The 27,138-nt window shown below is 34.2% G+C and overlaps 1 protein-coding gene and 3 long non-coding RNA genes across 4 annotated transcripts; 3 read left to right on the forward strand and 1 right to left on the reverse strand.

The window, feature by feature from the left end:
- Positions 1-2,710: 2,710 nt before the first annotated feature.
- Positions 2,711-4,677, reverse strand: LOC124460144. The gene is made up of 2 exons (XR_006954088.1): positions 3,206-4,677; positions 2,711-3,028 (listed from the first exon to the last, which is right to left on the reverse strand). It is a non-coding gene; the product is annotated as an uncharacterized LOC124460144 (long non-coding RNA).
- Positions 4,678-4,724: 47 nt separating this feature from the next.
- LOC124460143 lies at positions 4,725-5,167 on the forward strand. Its single transcript, XR_006954087.1, has 2 exons — positions 4,725-4,800; positions 4,864-5,167. It is a non-coding gene; the product is annotated as an uncharacterized LOC124460143 (long non-coding RNA).
- Positions 5,168-6,875: 1,708 nt separating this feature from the next.
- Positions 6,876-7,385, forward strand: LOC26529233. Its single transcript, XM_015179354.3, has 2 exons — positions 6,876-6,961; positions 7,021-7,385. The coding sequence occupies exons 1-2, from the start codon at positions 6,914-6,916 to the stop codon at positions 7,333-7,335; spliced, it is 363 nt and encodes a 120-aa protein (XP_015034840.1). The 5' UTR covers positions 6,876-6,913; the 3' UTR covers positions 7,336-7,385.
- Positions 7,386-7,937: 552 nt separating this feature from the next.
- On the forward strand, positions 7,938-8,390 carry LOC111518419. Its single transcript, XR_002723964.2, has 2 exons — positions 7,938-8,082; positions 8,144-8,390. It is a non-coding gene; the product is annotated as an uncharacterized LOC111518419 (long non-coding RNA).
- The last annotated feature ends 18,748 nt before the right edge of the window (positions 8,391-27,138 follow it).

Consider the following 27,138-nt stretch of genomic DNA (forward strand, 5'->3'; position numbering starts at 1 on the left):
TCGTCACTTTTGACGCGATTGCTTTCAAATTAAACATTTGTTAGTTTAATATATCTGTTAATGACTGTGCCGAATTTGATAAAGATCGGGTTACTATATCATATAGCTCCCATAGGAACGATCGGTGGAAAACAGTGACTTTGATCAATATCTTCGTTTTTTCCTATGCTAAAATTGTAGGCCGTTCTTTCGCAAACATTAGCCTTTTTAGCTTAAACATTTTTCCACTTTGATGGCTATAGGTAAGGAAAGAGTTACCATAAAAGTTGCAAGGGTATACAAACTTTGACGCGGTCGAAGTTAGCCCCGGCCCTCTGGTTTAACTATATTCTTTATGTTACATCTGTAATATTTAATCTATCTAGATTAATATGTAAAAAAAAGTATCTCTAAGTTTAATACCTTTCAGAATCGTTCAATATTTTTAAGAAGTATCTTATCTTCAAGAAGTATCTTATCTCCATATCTTAAAGAAGTGATGAATAATAATGTCGATCTATGTAGAAAGAATCATACAGAACTTTTCATACACATCTCCCGCATGTCATCAAATAGGTTTCCTATAATACAGATTATGTATATGTACGTATATATTAAACAGCCGCACATTATATCCGCATTAACATAAACGGGCCAATCCATAAAAAAATTGAAAAGTTTGTTAAATTTCCGCATTGAAAAAAGAAAAGAAAAGTAAACTTTTTTTCCCCATATACACAATTAAGAAGCCATAAACACATGCTGCCGGGTTAGAGAACTGGTGGGAATCCCAAAAAGGGAGCAAAAACTGGCAGCCAAAAGTTGCAAAGCGCAATTTGAAAAACAGTAAATAAGAACGCGAGGCAAGGAGAGCTGAAGCAAAAGGACACGTAGCTGGCGCAGAGTCACGACAGGATTTGCATGTGAGTTGCAGTTGTTATTGTCAGTGTATGTTTGTGTGAAAGTCCTGGCAAGGATATATATGAGCAGGCAATAACATGACTTGGCAGCAATTTCTATTTTCTGTTCAGAGCGAATGGATTGTGACAAATGGGCCAAGGGGTTGTGGCAGGACAGGTGTTTTGTGGTAACTGTAGGTGGTATGCATCCAGGTGCACACAGCTGAGAATGACGAAAATTTATGATGGTCTCTCACTCTCTGAGCTTTGGCGGAGGAGTGGTATATCTTTATTGAATAGTGCAAAAACGATTTACCATTTGTAACCAGATGAGAAATGAAAAAAAAAAAAAAATGGGAAAAGAACAAAACTCAGTGAGCAGAAAAATACTAAAGCTTTAGGTTACATTGGGTTCAATTTAAGGTCAAAAGTTTTTAAAGAACTAACAAAAGAATGAAACAAAATGAAGTGACTTAGGGTTGAGCTAAAGTCAATTGCAGGTTAAACAAAGTTTTAGAAAAAGACTGAAAAAATTGCCACAGTTATGAAGATTGAAGTAGCTTTAATGTTTCGCAATTTAATGGAGCCATCTCAGAGCTTCAAGGCCTTTATCATCTATATGCATTACCAGCTTATGCACATGGCAAACATATGTACACATAAACATACACACACACACACACACACACACATGTTGTATCTATCTATGTGCTATGGCCCAAGGTTGAAACAGAGAGGCTTCGGTGTCCTTGCAAATACCGCCACAATCATAATTAGTATCCTGTGCAGACATGTGTGTGATGCATGGCTCTGTCATACAATACTTATACACAAACACACACTCAGGGTAATAGAGAGAGAGAGAGAGAGAGAGAGAAAGAGAGAGATAGAGGAAGGGAGAAAGAGAGTGAGTCCTGTTGGCCTTTGATATATTGGCATTTAAACCATATCTGCGGCCTGTTGCCTATATCCTCTGTCTGGCTTTAAAGGACTTGTTCTGAATAAGGCCAAGCCAACAGCTACTGCCACTGAGGCAGTATCAAACATCAACAAAAAAAAAAAAAGAACCTTCATTAAACTGTAAAAATAGAATTAGCAGCACATGGAGAATGGAGAGGCTAACAATTTGTGGGCTGAGAAGGAGTTTAATTACAGCTTAGACCTCAATTAAAAAAAGCTTCACAGGAAACTCTCAAACACACAGATGGTTATAGGGTGTGAGTGATAGTGACAGAGAGTAGAGCGGGAGAGAGCGACAATGTTGTCTAAGGACGAAAATGTTGTTAATGATGGCCATAAAACACCTTGGCTAATTTGCGCAAATTGTTTTGAGCTCACAATAATGGAATAAGACTTTAGTTTTTGCCATAAATTTCTCGTTACATTTCTTACTATTTAAGAAATTCCTTAAATGAATTGATCTTAAATTTTAATTTTTTCCTGTCTAAATGTATTGGGCCAAAGGTTTTATTATGTTAAAAAAGTTTACTGGGTCTCTTTTTAATAGGTAAACACGTTAATTTACTTACTTATTCAAATATATGTTCACTTCACTTGTTTCGTCACTCCTTTTTTTCAAAAAACCCATTTGAACAGTTGTCTCAATGAATAAGTATCTGAAATCTCTAATCAGTTTCTATATTCTACCAAACAATCAAGTTAAGTCAACATGATCACTTGACTCGTCTCGGCTATAGAGAAATTCTTCATTCAGAACAAACATTTTCAAAATCAATGTTAAAGTCATTTGTTTTATATGGCTTAAGAAAGAATATCTAAATATCTGGTCAAGGATATATTAAATTGACTCTAGATTAAAAAACACTGTTAAATTTGTAAATATATCAATATTTGTTTTAATTATGTGGCTAATTTATACGGTATTGTTAGTTAGTAGCTTTCAACAACAATGGGGTACTTAAATATTTATGTTAATATTTTGAAACCATAATCGTCAAAACGTAATAGAATTTCCTAATTATTTCAATCAGAATGCATTTTAACACATTGTTACACTGTGCAACAGCGATTAAATCCAGCTAACAAAACCTTTTATATTATGCTTTTATCGGGATTTTAGACCCATACCCGTAAACGTGGCTAAGAGAGGCAGCATCGAGCATCGTGAACGAGTGCAAACCTCCACACGCCTGTCGCCATAAATTTGCAACGCCAAAGTGATAATGAAAGTGTTTCCTTCCGTTTTGGCCACCCCAAAACAATGTGCCAAGAAAAGAGAAAGAAAGCAAGAAAAAAAACAGTTTAAACTAAGAAAAAAAAATGTGAAGAAAGCTAAGGAAAATGTATAGAATATGGAATGCACTTACATTTAAGTAAGCATTAGGCATAATCTCTGGTTGAAGTTGGAATTTTATGAATTTTTCTACTGCAGCTGCACATATTTTTTAATTAAAGAATGACTTTAACCTGTTGAAAACCAAAAAACAGAGTACATGGAATGTGGCATATGCATGGCCAGCACCTGTTTCAATTGTTGCCAACCCATGCTCTGCTTCATGCTCCATGCACCACCGTCCATGGTGGAATTCATGGTCTACATGCTGCGCTTCGTCGCCTTTTGCCATTTCCACTCGTTTGTTTATTGTTTTCCGCTAAACGAGAAATTCAATTTTCGGTGGCAAACAAATGAAACGCAACACCAAATGCTAACGCCAATTGCATTTCAGTGTAAATCTAAAGATTTATGCCCCAGGATCACTGGGCAAGATGGATGGAATGAATAGATGGGAATGGGATTGGGTTGGTCTTGGTCTTGGATTTGGTCCATTCTGACCCACTGCTTAATTGTGCACCCAAAAAATGTTTAGCTGGACAGTTGGAAAACAATTAAAGTTCCTCCAGTGGCAGAAGATGCCGACTTCAAAAAATTGCACAAATCAAAAGGACGAACAAAAAATATTACGCTTACTAAAAACTTGCAAGTCCAAAATGGCTGCCGACTATCCTTTTGGGAAAATGGTGAGCCAGGGGCTTTCATCCGCCCCGGGGCTTCTGCGGAGTCGCGTAGCACTTCTCCCTTAAATGGCTGACTGCCAGTTTGAAGTTTTGTTTGCCTTTGCCATGTCCCGCAATTTTTTACCCATCGCAGCTTTTGTTGCTTTGTTGTTTGCGTGACATTTTTCGTTTGGTAGTATTAAGTTGGGTGGGAGTTTTGGGGCCGAGGGAAAAGCTGGTGGACCAAGAAACTCGGTTTCAAGAGAAACTATGACAAAAGATTGCAGTGGCCAAAGTTTGCCGTTACGTTAATTAATTTTACTTTAGCTAAGGTCTGGAACGGTCTGTCTTTGGTCAGAGGTCAAGTGGTTCAATGATCCATTTAGTTTCTTCTAATAAAGTGACCATAGACCATGAAGGGAATAAAGACAATTAAATGAGAACTCAAAAGTTACTCTAAAACTACTTTAAACTAGTTTAAAACATTATACCCTTACCAACTACCACAAATAAACACAAATGTCTGTTTTTTCTAAAGGTGGGGCAAAGGTAATCATCCGATATTCTTTTGCGGTATTTTTTTAATTTTTTATGTTTTTCCATCACTCTAGAATGATACGAATTCTTGGCGAATATTTTTCTTAAGGACTGCAAGAGGCCAACCTTTAAGACTAGGAAATATTAATAAAAAAAGGGATAAGCACAAGAACCGAAAGCGATTGTCGGTGATTGAGAAAAGTCCGACATTATCCATCCGTCCTAGAGTACAACACAATTTGCAATGCAGGTAAGGTAAGGTGAGGTTAATTTGAGCTTAAAAATCAAATTTTTATGGTGATTTTTCCATAATTTAATTTTTTTCAAAAGAATCCCATAAATAGAGCTCTTTTCTTCTTAAATTTCAAAAAAAAAATAACGAATTAAAATGAAGACCTCAAATTGCGTCTTTCTTCTTTACTGCATCGTTGTAAGCAATTTGCACGTTTTCATTTAATCCAATATACTAATTTACACATTTAATTATTTAAAGCTTTTAGGTTCAATGACAATTATACGTGGACAAGACGAAGTTGATGAAGAAAAAGCTGCACGATGCGAAGCAATTGGCTTGCAATCTGGAAATGCCTTGCAGAAAATTATTGATGAACTTAGTACTTGCAGTGGTGGAAATTGCAAACAACCTGTAGTTGACGCAGGCAGAGTAGAAACAGAAGTTTCTTCAACAGAGTGTATAATTTCCTTAAGAATTGCAATCAAATATGGAAAATGATATTTGTTAAGCCGTAATCTTTAATGATGTTTAAAGAGAATAAAAGAAACATTGTTAACCCATACTGAATTGTGAATCCAAATGACAAACAATTTAATACCCTTTTCAAGTTGTCAAATCTCCCACCACATTCTTGATTAGCACGACATCATAACGGTATAAAAATTAAAATTAAGACTCACAAAAGAAGGTAACATTATGTATATGAAAATCAATTCACCACTAGAAAACATAGTGTTTCTATTTTTTTGTTTCCTGACAAATGACTAGAATATTTAATTAAATCGGTTTCCGGGTTTTAGATTTTCACGGTCCTAATGCAATCTTATACATTTTCTTCGGTCATTTATACATTTGTGTGTCTATAAATATAGGTATATTTTTATTTGTGTTCTCATTAGTGGAGCGAAAACAGATATTAAATGCATACCCCAACGACCGTCATAGCCATTCTATTTGGCTGTATAGTTGTAAGCAGTGTTGGATTTCCGCAGGAAAGATTTCGCTATCCAGATCCGGCCTATGCCCCCCAAATAGGCGATAACACTCCCCAAAATGTAAGCCAAAATATTAAGATATTAAGCTGAATGGATTATGGTAATGAATCTTAATTCTTTCTTTTAGATTCTGGGCGCTAATAATTTTCAATGGAACCATGCTGCCAAATGCGCAGAGATAGCTTCATCTATTGTGCGTGACGATTGCGGCCCTTGAAGCTCAAATAGATGATTTTTCCTATTATAGATTATACCACCTAAAAAGGACTGCATATGTGATGAATCATATTACTGATGCCCACAATTTTTCAAATTTAACATTAAGAGAACCCAATTAATTAATAATTCCTTTTAATTAGAAAAAACATTAGCATTCAAAGAAAATGTCAACCGTGATAATCAACGATTCCTTAACAAGCTATTCAAATTCATTAACCCAAATGCATATGTATTCCTAGATATAGGACAAAATAATCATGTGGACATTTTGTACTCCGATTTTTATAACATTTAATGGACCTACATAAATACCATAGCTGTACTAAATTTAATAGCAAAATGAGTTCTTTTGAAAGAACGCGTGGTCGGAAAAGTAAACAAGTGAAATAAACTAAATCTGCTAAAAAAAAAAACAAAACCACATATGACCAAACTTAAGATTTTATGACTCTAGCACTTTTATTTTAGATTTCGGATTTTTAGAGATTACATCGACACAGCTATTGGCGATCAGAAAAATACATTCATACATACTATATATGGGGTCGGAAAAGCTTCCTTCCGCCTGTTACATAGCCCTACGGATTCATGGTAGGACAATGTGAGAAAAAAAGTTCCAAATAGATGTGAAATTTCTTGATAAGTGGCAAGAGATATCAATTCCATTTTTTTTCATATAATTGAAACAAATCTAATTTGTATGGAAAAATGAGGGAGAAGCCATTACAACTAATGCTCTATGGTATAATAGGCTAACAATTTAATTTATTAGTCTTCTAATAATATTTGCTAGTTAAATAGTAGAAATAATCATAATAATAATAATAATAATATTAAAAGTTTAAAGCAATTCACAACCATAACTGGAACATATCATCAATTGTGGAATTTTGCCTAAACGATCTGGATTATACGCTTGTAGGGTATACTAAGTCTGAAGTAAATTTAATTTTCAGCATTAAAAGTGTGAACCTCGTTTCCTGGTTTTAATTTTCATGGTTTATGCAATCGTAGAAATTTTCCTCGGTCTTTGTGCATATAAATAGAACTCGGTTCTTTTGACTAATCATTAGTGGATCAAAAACCGACAGAAAATGCAATTCTCAAAGACCGCCATAGCCCTTCTTCTTGGCTGCATTGTTGTAAGTGCTTTTCATGACCTGATTTCGAATAATTAAATTAAATTGCATCCTTTTTGCAGCTTCTGGGACCAATGATGGATGTGGTTCATTCTTTCGAGCTGAGCAAGGCTGCTGCCTGCGCTGAAGTTGCTGCAGGAGCCGGTGCTGCTGGTCTAAGTGGCGCTGTACCCATTGTTAAAGCATTGATAACCTGCTCTGAGTACAAGGCCACAAAAACAAATGTACAAGATCCAACGGATTTGTTCTTGCTGATCGGTAACTTTGTACAAAAAGTTATGCGAAAACCATCGTGCGTGTCGGATGCAGTTCTTTCAGCTCAAAAGGTGTTGGCTTCGCATGTCGATAAATTGTTTGCCGCTAAGTGCTTTAACTAATAAAGACAGCTGCCTGTGCAGATGATATATTCGAATTTATTCCAAGCATATATACCGAAATGTTGTTTTTTGCATAAATTTTTTAGTTTTAGTAGATAACATAAAACTAAATGAATGAAACTATGAATTATTATCCGTTGCTTGTCCCCTCACAAATCTAAAATCGAGAGAATTTGAAATCTTTCTAATCAGACTGGGAAAGAAATTACATGGACAAAATCTGCAATATCAAAATGATTGAGAATCATGCGTTCAGCTGATCGAATTCAAGTAAAATTCCTTGAGGCAGTTGCGAATCTTATTGGTTTTTTTGTGATATCTAAAATCAACTATATCTTATACCAATAGAAGCTAAAACATTTCATCTATCGAGTAAAGCTTATAATTTTCTATGTATTACTTTAACGTAAATTTGATAATTAAAAAATTTAAATGCTTAATATCAATTTAAGTTAACTATTAATGTGTCAATTATAAGTGCTATAAATCAAATCGTTTTGCAAATTATGGTATCTTAAATCAAAAGATTGAAATTAGTAAGGGTATTTAACCTTTATTACGATATGCTTGATTTTTGCTTCAGATTTGAATTTTTACGGTGCTTTGCAATGGTTTTTTCTTTTTTCTTTTTTGCCGATTATATAAAAAAGCCTATATATAGAACTCATCTCTTGTGACTATTCCGAAAACCGAGCCAAAATGCAGAACTCGACGTACAACATGGTCTTTCTTCTTTGCTTTATCGTTGTATTTATTTTGTCGCCACTTTTCGATTAATCAATTAATACATATATTTAATTATTTGAAGCTTCTGGGTTCGATGACGATGACACGTGGACAAGGACAAGAAGAAAGAAAAGAAGCAGCAAGAAAAGCAAGATGCAGGTTAACTGGCGTGGAATCTGGAAATGCCCTTTTGTCCATTGTTGATGAAATTAGTAGTTGCCGTGGTAATCATTGCCAGCAACTTGTCAATAACACAAGCGAAGTAGAAGCGTATCCTATAGAAGACATGTGCTTAATTTCATTAAAAATTAGAATGAATTATGAATGAAGTAAGTAAGTCGTCTCGCTGCGTTTGCGGGGGCGGAAGTGGGCGGAGCAAATTTGTTAAACAAACGAAATCTGCGTGCATACCAAGCCAGTATACATACATATGAAATTTAATGTCTCTAGCTGTAAAAGTTATTAAGAAAATCAATTTTATGCAAATTCTGGGGGCGTAAGGGGACGAACAGACAGACTTGGCTAGATCGACTCGGCGGTTGATCCTGATCAGGAATATATATATATACTTTATGGGGTCGGAAAAGCTTCCTTCTGCCTGTTACATTTTGGCGACTTTAATATTTCATTTCACCCTATGCGTGCATGGTATAAAAACCGCGTTTACCTCCCCGTATTCTTTGCCAAAAAAAAATCCAACCATATGGGGAGACGAGATAATATTCTAAGTCAAATATTATTCTCAGTGAAATCATCATTTCTAAATGCAGATAATCGGCCAGAGTTTTGCGAAGTTTGATTAAAATCGGACGACTATTTCATATTGCTCTTACACAACTTAAATTTGTTGGCCGATATTTGTTTAAAAACTTTTTTTTTACTGAAGTTAAGGGACCGAGTATCGCAAGAACTTGCAAGGGTATACGAAGCTTTGCTTTGCCAAAACTAGGCCGTTCATCTTTCCATCTTTTTCTTCATAAAAAATGTAAGCATGGTCAAATGGTTTACCAATTTGCATGCTTTCTAGTAATTTTCTCGGTCGTTTTTAGGACGGAAATAGTGTCTATATATGTAGGTATGTGATAAATAATAGTCTGCACTTTTGAAATATTATTATCATTGGAGCAAAAACCGAAATAAAATGCAAATCTCAAAGACCTCTATAGCCCTTCTTTTTGGCTACATAGTTGTAAGTGGTGTCCTAATTTTTATACCCTTGCAGAGGGTATTATAAAATTGGTCAGATGATTGTAACGCACAGAAGGAGACGTTTCCGACCCCATAAAGTATATATATTCTTGATCAGCATGAGAAGCTGAGTTGATATTATAGCCATGTCCGTCTGTCCGTCTGAAATTTTTTTTTTCGAGGCTTTTTATTACCCGGGAAAAATAAAGTATGAAAACCATCAGGATCGGACCACTTTATCATATAGCTCTAGAAGAAACATTTTCATAAAAATTGGAGTATCGCTATGAAATTTACATATTTGATAATATTGGATATAAAACCCCAGATCCCAAAATTTGAATGTGATCGGATAAATATAACACAAGTTGCAGTCAATACACATGCAACAGAGTACATGCATACACACACAGTCGCTTAAAAAACCACCGTACATGACGGTGACACTTCTAGGGGCAGCGAACCTAATGAGTTCACATGTATTGTATAATAAATACAGTTATAGATTATATTTTAAAAACGTGGCGTGGCTAAAATTTTAAATAAACTTATGATCACACTTTACATACTACATGAGCCTACATACCAAATTTGGTGGTTCGAACTCTTATAGTCTCCGAGATCTAGGCGTTCATACGGACGTACTGACGGATATGGCTAGATCAACTCGGTGGTTGATCCTGATCAGGAATATATACATATACTTTATGGTTCCTATGGGAGCGATATGATATAGTCACTCGATCTTGATTAAATTTGGCACAGTCGTTTATCGGTGTAATAAACTCACCAATATTAAATTTCGCGATATTAGCTCTTACGGAGCTCTAGGAGGAGCTTGCGTTTATCCAGACGGACAGACAAATGGACAGACGGACATGGCTATTTGAACTGGTCTCGTCGTGCTGATCCTCCTATGCGTTGCACACTTCTGACCAAAATTAATATACCCTTTTTGCAAGGGTATAAAAAAATTAAACATATTGTGAAACTCAGCCTAAAAGTATGCAAAAAGTCAAAATTTTATAGTTTTAAGAACTCGGGATAAACCGTTTTGCAAAAAATAAAAATTCTATTCTAGTCCAACTGATGTTCTTCCGGAACAATAGCATTAAAATTGTAGTTTATAGGAAAAATCCAAATTCTTCCTAATTAGAATGGGATAGAATTTAGCATAAAGTCAGAATTTGATCAATAGCAGGTGATTGTATTATATGGCTCCCATAGGAACGATAAGCCAAAGGAAGTGGCTTTTATCAATAACTTCATTATTTTCTTAGCTATTTGATTTGCGTCTGGGTCGAATTATCTGATATAGTATCGTGAAAAAAAAATATGAAGTCTCTCATTACCAGATATATTAAATAATAATTTATCATAATAAAAGTACGGGTTATGACTTAGGTACTAAACAAACTGCGTTTTAACTTTATTTATCTTAATTTTTAATTCACTATACATACATATATCTCACCTATTTATTGGGATTGGGATTTCAGTAAAACTTACTTACATACATACTGATGTCATGGTATGGAGCATTAGCTAAATCGTTTGGAATTTTTCAATTACATAAAATCGCATGAAACATCTGGCTTAATCAATTTGATTTGGATAAATAAGTTTCACCAGTGTCTACGACTTCCGCAATGGCACCTTTAAAAAGCAAGTTGTGTATTAAAATTTAAATATTAATCATTAATCCCGTCAATAATGAAGTCGCTTTCTGTTGTTCTGATTATATTTTTCCTGTACGAGTTGTGCATGACTCTGTCAATGGAAATTGTACCATGCCATGGAAGAACCTTTAAGGACTGCAATCACTTCTGTAGGAAAAACTGTCGAAGAGATAGGATCAAGTGTAAATACCATTGCGAGAATGGCTGCGGATGCAAGCAGGCCTTTATAAGAGTCAATAATGGACAGTGTCGCAAACTGCACCACTGTACGGTCCATGACAATCTAAAAGAAAATCAAGTCGTTAAGCATGATAACAATACGTTCACAAATCAAAAGCGTAAAATTTGGGTTCTGCCAGCACTGAAAAAGGTCGCGCAATTCTTATATAGGCTTTTAGCAGGTAGTCATATAACCATCCATATCAATTCGGATTGAAATACATGTAGGCTTGTATATGGGCATTTCCGGAAAAACGTCAACCACAGCACCTAAACATCAAGTACAAAAGATCTGAGTCTTTTTCACGAAATATTATTAAAAAATGTTCCAATTTTATATTTTTGTATAGAAATACTAAAAAACAGTTTACATGTACAAAATATTTCTAAGAGAAGTTGAGTTTGTGTGTATAGTGAGCTAGCTACGTTCTCTTACGTAAAGGTCCTGTTCTTAAATTAAACTTAGATAAGTGAACTAACAGTCAAAAATATAAGGAGAGCCATAAGATTACGAATTTACCGTTATTTTGCTTTTCTGTTAAGTAATTTTTTTTTTGTCAATAATCATAAAAATAAAATAATTATTTTTTCAAAAATAAAATTTTACGAAAGTTTTTCGTGTGAGTGACCATATGTAAGTAAACCCTTATATAAATTTAAGTTTGCAAAGTTAATGTTAGCGTTTTTTAATTAAAATTTAGATGGAGCAACGAAATATAAATTTAAAAAAAAACTGAAAATGAAAATGAAAAACTAACCCGCCGAAGAAAATACAAAATTAACAACAAAAACTGTCGGATTACAAAGCAGGGGGGAAGTTGGTGGAGTGGGGGCCGTTATTAAAAGAAAACTGTGACAGATACAAAAAACTATGTAGGATGGTCTTCACAATACTTCACTCTTCACTTTTTACGAATGTGCACGGAACAGCATAAGCCACTGCTTAACCTGTGTTTTTCTTAATCAGACAACGAAAAAATCAAAAAAAAATTAACCCGAAATGGGAAGTAGCCAAGAATATCGTTGGCATCAAGGAAGCGACTTTAATATACCATTTCACCCTATGGTCGTATGGAATAAAAACAGAGGGCCAGGGCTAACTTAGACAAAGTCAAAGTTTTTATATTCTTGCAACTTTTTTGGTAACTCTTTCCCTAGTTATAGGCATCAAAGTGAAAAAAGCATAGGAAATAACGAAGATATTGATCAAAGTCACTGTTTTCTACCGATCGTTCCTATGGGAGCTATATGATATAGTCACTCGATCTTGATTAAATTTGGCACAGTCGTTTATCGGTGTAATAAACTCACCAATATTAAATTTCGATATTAGCTCTTACGGTCTAGGAGGAGCTTGCGTTTATCCAGACGGACAGACGGATGGACAGACGGACATGGCTATTTGAACTGGTCTCGTCGTGCTGATCCTCCTATGCGTTGCACACTTCTGACCAAAATTAATATACCCTTTTTGCAAGGGTATAAATTAAACATATTGTGAAACTCAGCCTAAAAGTATGCAAAAAGTCCAAATTTTATAGTTTTAAGAACTCGGGATAAACCGTTTTGCAAAAAATAAAAATTCTATTCTAGTCCAACTGATGTTCTTCCGGAACAATAGCATTAAAATTGTAGTTTATAGGAAAAATCCAAATTCTTCCTAATTAGAATGGGATAGAATTTAGCATAAAGTCAGAATTTGATCAATAGCAGGTGATTGTATTATATGGCTCCCATAGGAACGATAAGCCAAAGGAAGTGGCTTTTATCAATAACTTCATTATTTTCTTAGCTATTTGATTTGCGTCTGGGTCGAATTATCTGATATAGTATCGTGAAAAAAAATTATGAAGTCTCTCATTACCAGATATATTAAATAATAATTCATCATAATAAAGGTACGGGTTATGACTTAGGTACTAAACAAACTGCGTTTTAACTTTATTTATCTTAATTTTTAATTCACTATACATACATATATCTCACCTATTTATTGGGATTGGGATTTCAGTAAAACTTACTTACATACATACTGATGTCATGGTATGGAGCATTAGCTAAATCGTTTGGAATTTTTCAATTACATAAAATCGCATGAAACATCTGGCTTAATCAATTTGATTTGGATAAATAAGTTTCACCAGTGTCTACGACTTCCGCAATGGCACCTTTAAAAAGCAAGTTGTGTATTAAAATTTAAATATTAATCATTAATCCCGTCAATAATGAAGTCGCTTTCTGTTGTTCTGATTATATTTTTCCTGTACGAGTTGTGCCTGACTCTGTCAATGGAAATTGTACCATGCCATGGAAGAACCTTTAAGGACTGCAATCACTTCTGTAGGAAAAACTGTCGAAGAGATAGGATCAAGTGTACATACCATTGCGAGAATGGCTGCGGATGCAAGCAGGCCTTTATAAGAGTCAATAATGGACAGTGTCGCAAACTGCACCACTGTACGGTCCATGACAGTAATAAGGAGAATTCAAATGGCGAGGAAAAGCTAAATCTAAAAGAAAATCAACTCGTTAAGCATGGTAAAAATACGCTCACAAATCAAAAGCGTAAAATTTGGGCTCTGCCAGCACTGCTAGTTGTCGGGCAAATTTTAGCTTGGCTCGTAACAAATTATTAGGTATCCGTCCATATCGATTCGGATTGAAATACATGTAGGCTTGTATATGGGCATTCCCGGAAAAAGGTCAACAACAGCACCTAAACATCAAGTACAAAAGATCTGAGTCTTTTTCACGAAATATTATTAAAAAATGTTCCAATTTTATATTTTTGTATAGAAATACTAAAAAACAGTTTACATGTACAAAATATTTCTAAGAGAAGTTGAGTTTGTGTGTATAGTGAGCTAGCTACGTTCTCTTACGTAAAGGTCCTGTTCTTAAATTAAACTTAGATAAGTGAACTAACAGTCAAAAATATAAGGAGAGCCATAAGATTACGAATTTACCGTTATTTTGCTTTTCTGTTAAGTAATTTTTTTTTTGTCAATAATCATAAAAATAAAATAATTATTTTTTCAAAAATAAAATTTTACGAAAGTTTTTCGTGTGAGTGACCATATGTAAGTAAACCCTTATATAAATTTAAGTTTGCAAAGTTAATGTTAGCGTTTTTTAATTAAAATTTATATGGAGCAACGAAATATAAATTTAAAAAAAAACTGAAAATGAAAATGAAAAACTAACCCGCCGAAGAAAATACAAAATTAACAACAAAAACTGTCGGATTACAAAGCAGGGGGGAAGTTGGTGGAGTGGGTCCCGTTATTAAAAGAAAACTGTGGCAGATACAAAAAACTATGTAGATGGTCTTCACAATACCTTTGCTTTTTACGAATGTGCACGGAACAGCATAAGCCACTGCTTAACCTGTGTTTTTCTTAATCAGACAACGAAAACATCAAAAAAATTAACCCGAAATGGGAAGTAGCCAAGAATATCGTTGGCATCAAGGAAGCGACTTTAATATACCATTTCACCCTATGGTCGTATGGAATAAAAACAGAGGGCCAGGGCTAACTTAGACAAAGTCAAAGTTTTTATATTCTTGCAACTTTTTTGGTAACTCTTTCCCTAGTTATAGGCATCAAAGTGAAAAAAGCATAGGAAATAACGAAGATATTGATCAAAGTCACTGTTTTCTACCGATCGTTCCTATGGGAGCTATATGATATAGTCACTCGATCTTGATTAAATTTGGCACAGTCGTTTATCGGTGTAATAAACTCACCAATATTAAATTTCGCGATATTAGCTCTTACGGTCTAGGAGGAGCTTGCGTTTATCCAGACGGACAGACGGATGGACAGACGGACATGGCTATTTGAACTGGTCTCGTCGTGCTGATCCTCCTATGCGTTGCACACTTCTGACCAAAATTAATATACCCTTTTTTCAAGGGTATAAAAAAATTAAACATATTGTGAAATTCAGCCTAAAAGTATGCAAAAAGTCCAAATTTTATAGTTTTAAGAACTCGGGATAAACCGTTTTGCAAAAAATAAAAATTCTATTCTAGTCCAACTGATGTTCTTCCGGAACAATAGCATTAAAATTGTAGTTTATAGGAAAAATCCAAATTCTTCCTAATTAGAATGGGATAGAATTTAGCATAAAGTCAGAATTTGATCAATAGCAGGTGACTGTATAGCTCCCATAGGAACGATATGCCAAAGGAAGTGGCTTTTATCAATAACTTCATTATTTTCTTAGCTATTTGATTTGCGTCTGGGTCGAATTATCTGATATAGTATCGTGAAAAAAAATTATGAAGTCTCTCATTACCAGATATATTAAATAATAATTCATCATAATAAAAGTACGGGTTATGACTTAGGTACTAAACAAACTGCGTTTTAACTTTATTTATCTTAATTTTTAATTCACTATACATACATATATCTCACCTATTTATTGGGATCGGGATTTCAGTAAAACTTACTTACATACATACTGATGTCATGGTATTGAACATTAGCTAAATCGTTTGGAATTTTTCAATTACATAAAATCGCATGAAACATCTGGCTTAATCAATTTGATTTGGATAAATAAGTTTCACCAGTGTCTACGACTTCCGCAATGGCACCTTTAAAAAGCAAGTTGTGTATTAAAATTTAAATATTAATCATTAATCCCGTCAATAATGAAGTCGCTTTCTGTTGTTCTGATTATATTTTTCCTGTACGAGTTGTGCCTGACTCTGTCAATGGAAATTGTACCATGCCATGGAAGAACCTTTAAGGACTGCAATCACTTCTGTAGGAAAAACTGTCGAAGAGATAGGATCAAGTGTACATACCATTGCGAGAATGGCTGCGGATGCAAGCAGGCCTTTATAAGAGTCAATAATGGACAGTGTCGCAAACTGCACCACTGTACGGTCCATGACAGTAATAAGGAGAATTCAAATGGCGAGGAAAAGCTAAATCTAAAAGAAAATCAACTCGTTAAGCATGGTAAAAATACGCTCACAAATCAAAAGCGTAAAATTTGGGCTCTGCCAGCACTGCTAGTTGTCGGGCAAATTTTAGCTTGGCTCGTAACAAATTATTAGGTATCCGTCCATATCGATTCGGATTGAAATACATGTAGGCTTGTATATGGGCATTCCCGGAAAAAGGTCAACAACAGCACCTAAACATCAAGTACAAAAGATCTGAGTCTTTTTCACGAAATATTATTAAAAAATGTTCCAATTTTATATTTTTGTATAGAAATACTAAAAAACAGTTTACATGTACAAAATATTTCTAAGAGAAGTTGAGTTTGTGTGTATAGTGAGCTAGCTACGTTCTCTTACGTAAAGGTCCTGTTCTTAAATTAAACTTAGATAAGTGAACTAACAGTCAAAAATATAAGGAGAGCCATAAGATTACGAATTTACCGTTATTTTGCTTTTCTGTTAAGTAATTTTTTTTTTGTCAATAATCATAAAAATAAAATAATTATTTTTTCAAAAATAAAATTTTACGAAAGTTTTTCGTGTGAGTGACCATATGTAAGTAAACCCTTATATAAATTTAAGTTTGCAAAGTTAATGTTAGCGTTTTTTAATTAAAATTTAGATGGAGCAACGAAATATAAATTTAAAAAAAAACTGAAAATGAAAATGAAAAACTAACCCGCCGAAGAAAATACAAAATTAACAACAAAAACTGTCGGATTACAAAGCAGGGGGGAAGTTGGTGGAGTGGGGGCCGTTATTAAAAGAAAACTGTGACAGATACAAAAAACTATGTAGGATGGTCTTCACAATACTTCACTCTTCACTTTTTACGAATGTGCACGGAACAGCATAAGCCACTGCTTAACCTGTGTTTTTCTTAATCAGACAACGAAAAAATCAAAAAAAAATTAACCCGAAATGGGAAGTAGCCAAGAATATCGTTGGCATCAAGGAAGCGACTTTAATATACCATTTCACCCTATGGTCGTATGGAATAAAAACAGAGGGCCAGGGCTAACTTAGACAAAGTCAAAGTTTTTATATTCTTGCAACTTTTTTGGTAACTCTTTCCCTAGTTATAGGCATCAAAGTGAAAAAAGCATAGGAAATAACGAAGATATTGATCAAAGTCACTGTTTTCTACCGATCGTTCCTATGGGAGCTATATGATATAGTCACTCGATCTTGATTAAATTTGGCACAGTCGTTTATCGGTGTAATAAACTCACCAATATTAAATTTCGATATTAGCTCTTACGGTCTAGGAGGAGCTTGCGTTTATCCAGACGGACAGACGGATGGACAGACGGACATGGCTATTTGAACTGGTCTCGTCGTGCTGATCCTCCTATGCGTTGCACACTTCTGACCAAAATTAATATACCCTTTTTGCAAGGGTATAAATTAAACATATTGTGAAACTCAGCCTAAAAGTATGCAAAAAGTCCAAATTTTATAGTTTTAAGAACTCGGGATAAACCGTTTTGCAAAAAATAAAAATTCTATTCTAGTCCAACTGATGTTCTTCCGGAACAATAGCATTAAAATTGTAGTTTATAGGAAAAATCCAAATTCTTCCTAATTAGAATGGGATAGAATTTAGCATAAAGTCAGAATTTGATCAATAGCAGGTGATTGTATTATATGGCTCCCATAGGAACGATAAGCCAAAGGAAGTGGCTTTTATCAATAACTTCATTATTTTCTTAGCTATTTGATTTGCGTCTGGGTCGAATTATCTGATATAGTATCGTGAAAAAAAATTATGAAGTCTCTCATTACCAGATATATTAAATAATAATTCATCATAATAAAGGTACGGGTTATGACTTAGGTACTAAACAAACTGCGTTTTAACTTTATTTATCTTAATTTTTAATTCACTATACATACATATATCTCACCTATTTATTGGGATTGGGATTTCAGTAAAACTTACTTACATACATACTGATGTCATGGTATGGAGCATTAGCTAAATCGTTTGGAATTTTTCAATTACATAAAATCGCATGAAACATCTGGCTTAATCAATTTGATTTGGATAAATAAGTTTCACCAGTGTCTACGACTTCCGCAATGGCACCTTTAAAAAGCAAGTTGTGTATTAAAATTTAAATATTAATCATTAATCCCGTCAATAATGAAGTCGCTTTCTGTTGTTCTGATTATATTTTTCCTGTACGAGTTGTGCCTGACTCTGTCAATGGAAATTGTACCATGCCATGGAAGAACCTTTAAGGACTGCAATCACTTCTGTAGGAAAAACTGTCGAAGAGATAGGATCAAGTGTACATACCATTGCGAGAATGGCTGCGGATGCAAGCAGGCCTTTATAAGAGTCAATAATGGACAGTGTCGCAAACTGCACCACTGTACGGTCCATGACAGTAATAAGGAGAATTCAAATGGCGAGGAATAGCTAAATCTAAAAGAAAATCAACTCGTTAAGCATGGTAAAAATACGCTCACAAATCAAAAGCGTAAAATTTGGGCTCTGCCAGCACTGCTAGTTGTCGGGCAAATTTTAGCTTGGCTCGTAACAAATTAGGTATCCGTCCATATCGATTCGGATTGAAATACATGTAGGCTTTTATATGGGCATTCCCGGAAAAAGGTCAACAACAGCACCTAAACATCAAGTACCAAAGATCTGAGTCTTTTTCATTAAATATTATTAAAAAATGTTCCAATTGTATATTTTTGTATAGAAATACTAAAAAACAGTTTACATGTACAAAATATTTCTAAGAGAAGTTGAGTTTGTGTGTATAGTGAGCTTGCTACGTTCTCTTACGTAAAGGTCCTGTTCTTAAATTAAACTTAGATAAGTGAACTAACAGTCAAAAAAATAAGGAGAGCTATAAGATTACGAATTTACCTTTATTTTGCTTTTCTGTTAAGTAATTTTGTAATTTTTTTTTTGTCAATAATCATAAAAATAAAATAATTATTTTTTCAAAAACAAAATTTTACGAAAGTTTTTCGTGTGAGTGACCATATGTAAGTAAACCCTTATATAAATTTAAGTTTGCAAAGTTATTGTTAGCGTTTTTTAATTAAAATTTAGATGGAGCAACGAAATATAAATTTAAAAAAAAAAAACTTAAAATGAAAATGGAAAGCTAACCCGCCGAAGAAAATACAAAATTAACAACAAAAACTGTCGGATTACAAAGCAGGGGGGAAGTTGGTGGAGTGGGGGCCGTTATTAAAAGAAAACTGTGGCAGATACAAAAAACTATGTAGATGGTCTTCACAATACCTTGGCTTTTTACGAATATGCACGGAACAGCATAAGCCACTGCTTAACCTGTGTTTTTCTTAATCAGACAACGAAAAAATCAAAAAAAAATTAACCCGAAATGGGAAGTAGCCAAGAATATCGTTGGCATCAAGGAAGCGACTTTAATATACCATTTCACCCTATGGTCGTATGGAATAAAAACAGAGGGCCAGGGCTAACTTAGACAAAGTCAAAGTTTTTATATTCTTGCAACTTTTTTGGTAACTCTTTCCCTAGTTATAGGCATCAAAGTGAAAAAAGCATAGGAAATAACGAAGATATTGATCAAAGTCACTGTTTTCTACCGATCGTTCCTATGGGAGCTATATGATATAGTCACTCGATCTTGATTAAATTTGGCACAGTCGTTTATCGGTGTAATAAACTCACCAATATTAAATTTCGATATTAGCTCTTACGGTCTAGGAGGAGCTTGCGTTTATCCAGACGGACAGACGGATGGACAGACGGACATGGCTATTTGAACTGGTCTCGTCGTGCTGATCCTCCTATGCGTTGCACACTTCTGACCAAAATTAATATACCCTTTTTGCAAGGGTATAAATTAAACATATTGTGAAACTCAGCCTAAAAGTATGCAAAAAGTCCAAATTTTATAGTTTTAAGAACTCGGGATAAACCGTTTTGCAAAAAATAAAAATTCTATTCTAGTCCAACTGATGTTCTTCCGGAACAATAGCATTAAAATTGTAGTTTATAGGAAAAATCCAAATTCTTCCTAATTAGAATGGGATAGAATTTAGCATAAAGTCAGAATTTGATCAATAGCAGGTGATTGTATTATATGGCTCCCATAGGAACGATAAGCCAAAGGAAGTGGCTTTTATCAATAACTTCATTATTTTCTTAGCTATTTGATTTGCGTCTGGGTCGAATTATCTGATATAGTATCGTGAAAAAAAATTATGAAGTCTCTCATTACCAGATATATTAAATAATAATTCATCATAATAAAGGTACGGGTTATGACTTAGGTACTAAACAAACTGCGTTTTAACTTTATTTATCTTAATTTTTAATTCACTATACATACATATATCTCACCTATTTATTGGGATTGGGATTTCAGTAAAACTTACTTACATACAACTGATGTCATGGTATGGAGCATTAGCTAAATCGTTTGGAATTTTTCAATTACATAAAATCGCATGAAACATCTGGCTTAATCAATTTGATTTGGATAAATAAGTTTCACCAGTGTCTACGACTTCCGCAATGGCACCTTTAAAAAGCAAGTTGTGTATTAAAATTTTAATATTAATCACTAATCCCGTCAATAATGAAGTCGCTTTCTGTTGTTCTGATTATATTTTTCCTGTACGAGTTGTGCATGACTCTGTCAATGGAAATTGTACCATGCCATGGAAGAACCTTTATGGACTGCAATCACTTCTGTAGAAAAAACTGTCGAAGAGATAGGATCAAGTGTACATACCATTGCGAGAATGGCTGCGGATGCAAGCGGGCCTTTATAATAATCAATAATGGACAGTGTCGCAAGCTGCACCACTGTACGGTCCATGACAGTAATGAGGAGATTTCAAATGGCGAGGAAAAGCTAAATCTAAAAGAAAATCAACTCGTTAAACATGGTAAAAATACGCTCACAAATCAAAAGCGTAAAATTTGGGGTATTGGAGTACTGACATTTGCCATGAAATTATTATATTGGGCCGGTAAATGGTTATTTAGGGATCGAGTTGCAAAAGCTAAGGCGAAACTAGAAAGTATGTGTGATTAATAAATAATAATAAAAATAAAATAGGTAATAAGTAATTTTGTCTATAAATTTCATTTTATTTACCTTAGTACGGCATTAAGCTTTAACTCTTTGAAGTGCCGAATTTACTGGCAACATTAGTTGTCCACATTTTTGCCTTCCATCATTTAGCTATCCATATCGACTACCCGTGGTGTAACAAGTAGGCGAACATTTCCTAGTATACCCTTGCAAAAATGGTATACTCATTTTGGCCAGAAGTGTGCAACACATAGAAGGAAGCATCTCCGACCATATAAAGTATATATATTCTCGATCAGCGCGACGAGACGAGTACAAAAAGCCATGTCTGTCCGTCCGTCTGGATCTTTGCGAACTCCTCCTAGACCGTAAGAGCTACAGAATTGAAATACATGTAGGCTTGTATATGGGCATTTCCGGAAAAATGTCAACCACAGCACCTAAACATCAAGTACCAAAGATCTGAGTCTTTTTCATGAAATATTATTAAAAAATGTTCCAATTTTATATTTTTGTATAGAAATAGTGAAAAACAGTTCACATGTACAAAATATTTCTAAGAGAAGTTGAGTTTGTGTGTATAGTGAGCTTGCTACGTTCTCTTACGTAAAGGTCCTGTTCTTAAATTAAACTTAGATGAGTGAACTAACCGTCAAAAATATAAGGAGAGCCATAAGATAACAAATTTACCGTTATTTTGCTTTTCTGTTAAGTAATTTTTTTTTGTCAATAATCATAAAAATAAAATAATTATTTTTTCAAAAAAAATTTTTACGAAAGTTTTTCGTGTGAGTGACCATATGTAAGTAAACCCTTATATAAATTTAAGTTTGCAAAGTTATTGTTAGCGTTTTTTAATTAAAATTTAGATGGAGCAACGAAATATAAATTTAAAAAAAAAACTGAAAATGAAAATGAAAAACTAACCCGCCGAAGAAAATACAAAATTAACAACGAAAACTGTCGGATTACAAAGCAGGGGGGAAGTTGGTGGAGTGGGTCCCGTTATTAAAAGAAAACTGTGGCAGATACAAAAAACTATGTAGATGGTCTTCACAATACCTTTGCTTTTTACGAATGTGCACGGAACAACATAAGCCACTGCTTAACCTGTGTTTTTCTTAATCAGACAACGAAAACATCAAAAAAAAATTAACCCGAAATGGGAAGTAGCCAAGAATATCGTTGGCATCAAGGAAGCGACTTTAATATACCATTTCACCCTATGGGTGTATGGAATAAAAACAGAGGGCCAGGGCTAACTTAGACCGGTCAAAGTTTTTATACCTTTGCAACTTTTTTGGTACCTCTTTCCCTAGTTATAGGCATCAAAGTGAAAAAAGCATAGGAAATAACGAAGATATTGATCAAAGTCACTGTTTTCTACCGATCGTTCCTATGGGAGCTATATGATATAGTCACTCGATCTTGATTAAATTTGGCACAGTCGTTTATCGGTGTAATAAACTCACCAATATTAAATTTCGATATTAGCTCTTACGGTCTAGGAGGAGCTTGCGTTTATCCAGACGGACAGACGGATGGACAGACGGACATGGCTATTTGAACTGGTCTCGTCGTGCTGATCCTCCTATGCGTTGCACACTTCTGACCAAAATTAATATACCCTTTTTGCAAGGGTATAAATTAAACATATTGTGAAACTCAGCCTAAAAGTATGCAAAAAGTCCAAATTTTATAGTTTTAAGAACTCGGGATAAACCGTTTTGCAAAAAATAAAAATTCTATTCTAGTCCAACTGATGTTCTTCCGGAACAATAGCATTAAAATTGTAGTTTATAGGAAAAATCCAAATTCTTCCTAATTAGAATGGGATAGAATTTAGCATAAAGTCAGAATTTGATCAATAGCAGGTGATTGTATTATATGGCTCCCATAGGAACGATAAGCCAAAGGAAGTGGCTTTTATCAATAACTTCATTATTTTCTTAGCTATTTGATTTGCGTCTGGGTCGAATTATCTGATATAGTATCGTGAAAAAAAATTATGAAGTCTCTCATTACCAGATATATTAAATAATAATTCATCATAATAAAGGTACGGGTTATGACTTAGGTACTAAACAAACTGCGTTTTAACTTTATTTATCTTAATTTTTAATTCACTATACATACATATATCTCACCTATTTATTGGGATCGGGATTTCAGTAAAACTTACTTACATACATACTGATGTCATTGTATTGAACATTAGCTAAATCGTTTGGAATTTTTCAATTACATAAAATCGCATGAAACATCTGGCTTAATCAATTTGATTTGGATAAATAAGTTTCACCAGTGTCTACGACTTCCGCAATGGCACCTTTAAAAAGCAAGTTGTGTATTAAAATTTAAATATTAATCACTAATCCCGTCAATAATGAAGTCACTTTCTGTTGTTCTGATTATATTTTTCCTGTGCGAGTTGTGCCTGACTCTGTCAATGGAAATTGTACCATGCCATGGAAGAACCTTTATGGACTGCAATCACTTCTGTAGAAAAAACTGTCGAAGAGATAGGATCAAGTGTACATACCATTGCGAGAATGGCTGCGGATGCAAGCGGGCCTTTATAATAATCAATAATGGACAGTGTCGCAAGCTGCACCACTGTACGGTCCATGACAGTAATGAGGAGATTTCAAATGGCGAGGAAAAGCTAAATCTAAAAGAAAATCAACTCGTTAAACATGGTAAAAATACGCTCACAAATCAAAAGCGTAAAATTTGGGGTATTAGAGTACTGACATTTCCCATGAAATTATTATATTGGCCCAAAAAATGGTTATTTAGACGTAGAGTTGCAGAAGCTAAGGCGAAACTAGAAAGTATGTGTGATTAATAAATAATAATAAAAATAAAATAGGTAATAAGTAATTTTGTCTATAAATTTCATTTTATTTACCTTAGTACGGCATTAAGCTTTAACTCTTTGAAGTGCCGAATTTACTGGCAACATTAGTTGTCCACATTTTTGCCTTCCATCATTTAGCCATCCATATCGACTACCCATGTTGTAACAAGTAGGCGAACATTTCCTTGTATACCCTTGCAAAAATGGTATACTCATTTTGGCCAGAAGTGTGCAACACATAGAAGGAAGCATCTCCGACCATATAAAGTATATATATTCTCGATCAGCGCGACGAGACGAGTACAAAAAGCCATGTCTGTCCGTCCGTCTGGATCTTTGCGAACTCCTCCTAGACCGTAAGAGCTACAGAATTGAAATACATGTAGGCTTGTATATGGGCATTTCCGGAAAAATGTCAACCACAGCACCTAAACATCAAGTACCAAAGATCTGAGTCTTTTTCATGAAATATTATTAAAAAATGTTCCAATTTTATATTTTTGTATAGAAATAGTGAAAAACAGTTTACATGTACAAAATATTTCTAAGAGAAGTTGAGTTTGTGTGTATAGTGAGCTTGCTACGTTCTCTTACGTAAAGGTCCTGTTCTTAAATTAAACTTAGATAGTTCACTTATCGTCAAAAATATAAGGAGAGCCATAAGATTACAAATTTGCCGTTATTTTGCTTCTCTGTTAAGTAATTTTTTTTTTGTCAATAATCATAAAAATAAAATAAAATAATTATTTTTTCAAATATAGGATGGTCTTCACAATACCTTTGCTTTTTACGAATGTCCACGGAACAACATAAGCCACTGCCTGTGTTTTTCTTAATCAGACAACGAAAACATCAACAAAAATTAACCCGAAATGGGAAGTAGCCAAGAATATCGTTGGCATCAAGGAAGTCAACACTGAGAAGAAAATAAAAGTAGCGCGAACCGCCTATTCATACAAGTCGAATATCAATTAACATATGTAGGTATATAGGCAAATACAATTTGAAAATAAATTTGTATATTTTTTCTGTTACATCAAATGAATAGAGTGTTTATTAGTTGTTAACACCTCATGAATATCCCTTTATTATTTTTGTTTGTATTAATTGCAGAAATACTAATGTATTAACTAAAATTTTATATGTAAATGCATTGAAAACTGTACTGGAAATAATGTCGTGTGAGTGACTGAGAAGAATCAGAGAGAATTAGCAGAGTTTGGCGTTTGTTAGCAATGATGTGTAAATATATATATTTGATGTCGTGTGAGTGACCGGTCTTTTAAAGCGTTTTTCTTAACAGATAAAAACGGGAGCCCCTAAATTTTCACTCAAATATAATAAACAACAAAAAAAAACAACATGAGTAGAAAGCTGCATTTATTCATAGAATTTTTTAAAAATATAAAAAAATAAGCTCATAGGATAATCTTATATAGTAGTAGAGATCAAACATCCTATGCTACAACATTGATTTGTTCTGTCTCTTCTTTGTTTTTGTTGTTTCGAATTCCATTTTCAGTTTAGAAGCCAATCACTCAATTCCTAACTCTCTGGCATTTTATGGGATACAAGGAAACTTGTTGGTGGGATTGGATGGTCGATAGGAAATGAGATAATGTCGTACATTAGGAATGTCTAATTAAGAGAATCATTTGCTCATCTGACCCAATACTCTCCTCTTCACTACCCTATTATGCTAATGACCAGAGTGAATTGTTGTTTAGTGAATTCCGGTGCTAGAGGCGTTAAAGTTTGTTGTCCGATCCCCTCATGGGCAATGTGATATATGCGTCATGTTATCACAAGCATTGCAGAGGGTATTTAAGGTTATTATTGTACGGGGTCACAATTTTCGTTGCCCTACGTGGTTTGCATTAATTGACAACAGCAGAGTGTGTGCGCAGTTAATAGTTTGGGAGTCTCATTCATGAAATATTCACTTGCTGATAAACAAGAACGATTTTAAGACCGTGCTGATATGCAGAGTGGTACCACAAATAACTGCCGACATTTCTGACTATTGTCTCTAAGTTGAAACATTTTTCAAGTAGCTACATATCCCATTTACCCACAACTGCACCATCTAAGCCATTTATTTAGTTGGCTTAAGATTGACCCACATTTAGCTCAGGATACCTATATCCTCTGGGCAACTCCGTCAACGGCGACGACGACAACGACCTTCTGGGCAAAAACGATGGTGGGAGAGGAAGATGACTAAAAAAAAAAAACAACATACAACAAAAAACTTTACAAACTGCAGCAAAGCATCCAAACCAATGGCATCGGAAAATTGCATCGACCTTAGGTTGAAGGCACACAAACTTTGAATTGGCTTAAGCTTCAGTCACCCGAGCAAGTGACCACTATTTTTTCTCCCCCCTCATATTTCTTTTTTTGATGGTGAAATCCATCTCCTTTACCATCCCAAACTTAAGATTTCTCCACATTTTCATTCAATTTCTATTCTCACTTGACAGTGTTGAACTTTTGTCCGTAAGGATTTTTAAATCTTTTCGGCCTGGCCAAAAACTTTTACAGCTTACACAACATGACTGTGTATTTAATTTGCCATGATTTGGGCTAATTTTCCATCAAATATGCTTTAACAACATTTCCCGCAATGATGATTATATTGGCGATGATAATCTTGACGATTCCCACGACAACTTGTTCGTCATTCACTTTTACCCAACGTGTTTTTTGTCTTTGCCTAAGCCAAGCCCCCGTCAAAATAGTTAGCTTGAAATGAGTTTTAGTTAAGTTTTCTTAAAAACAAAAAAACCACAGAAAACTTTAAAGAATGACTTGATGTAGTTTTCAAAGTCATAACTTGGCATTTTCGATTTCACGTTGAAATTTAAAACTTTTACAAAATGAAAGTTTTTTCTCTTATTCCATTAAAACTTTTTGGGCTAATACACATTCATCATCATTAGCAGTCCGTTATCCGGTTTGACATTATATCAGTTCTATAATCATTTTTACCAATGGCTTTTACTCTTATTAGTATTCGAAATATGAATTAAAAATTCATTTTGAAATGTTTCGCTTTTAAGCATAATATTAATCACATAAAAAAGAATAAATCAAGTATGTAGAGATAAAATT

The sequence above is a fragment of the Drosophila willistoni genome (assembly GCF_018902025.1).
Source record: "Drosophila willistoni isolate 14030-0811.24 chromosome 2L unlocalized genomic scaffold, UCI_dwil_1.1 Seg72.1, whole genome shotgun sequence".
Taxonomy (NCBI): Eukaryota; Metazoa; Arthropoda; class Insecta; order Diptera; family Drosophilidae; genus Drosophila; species Drosophila willistoni.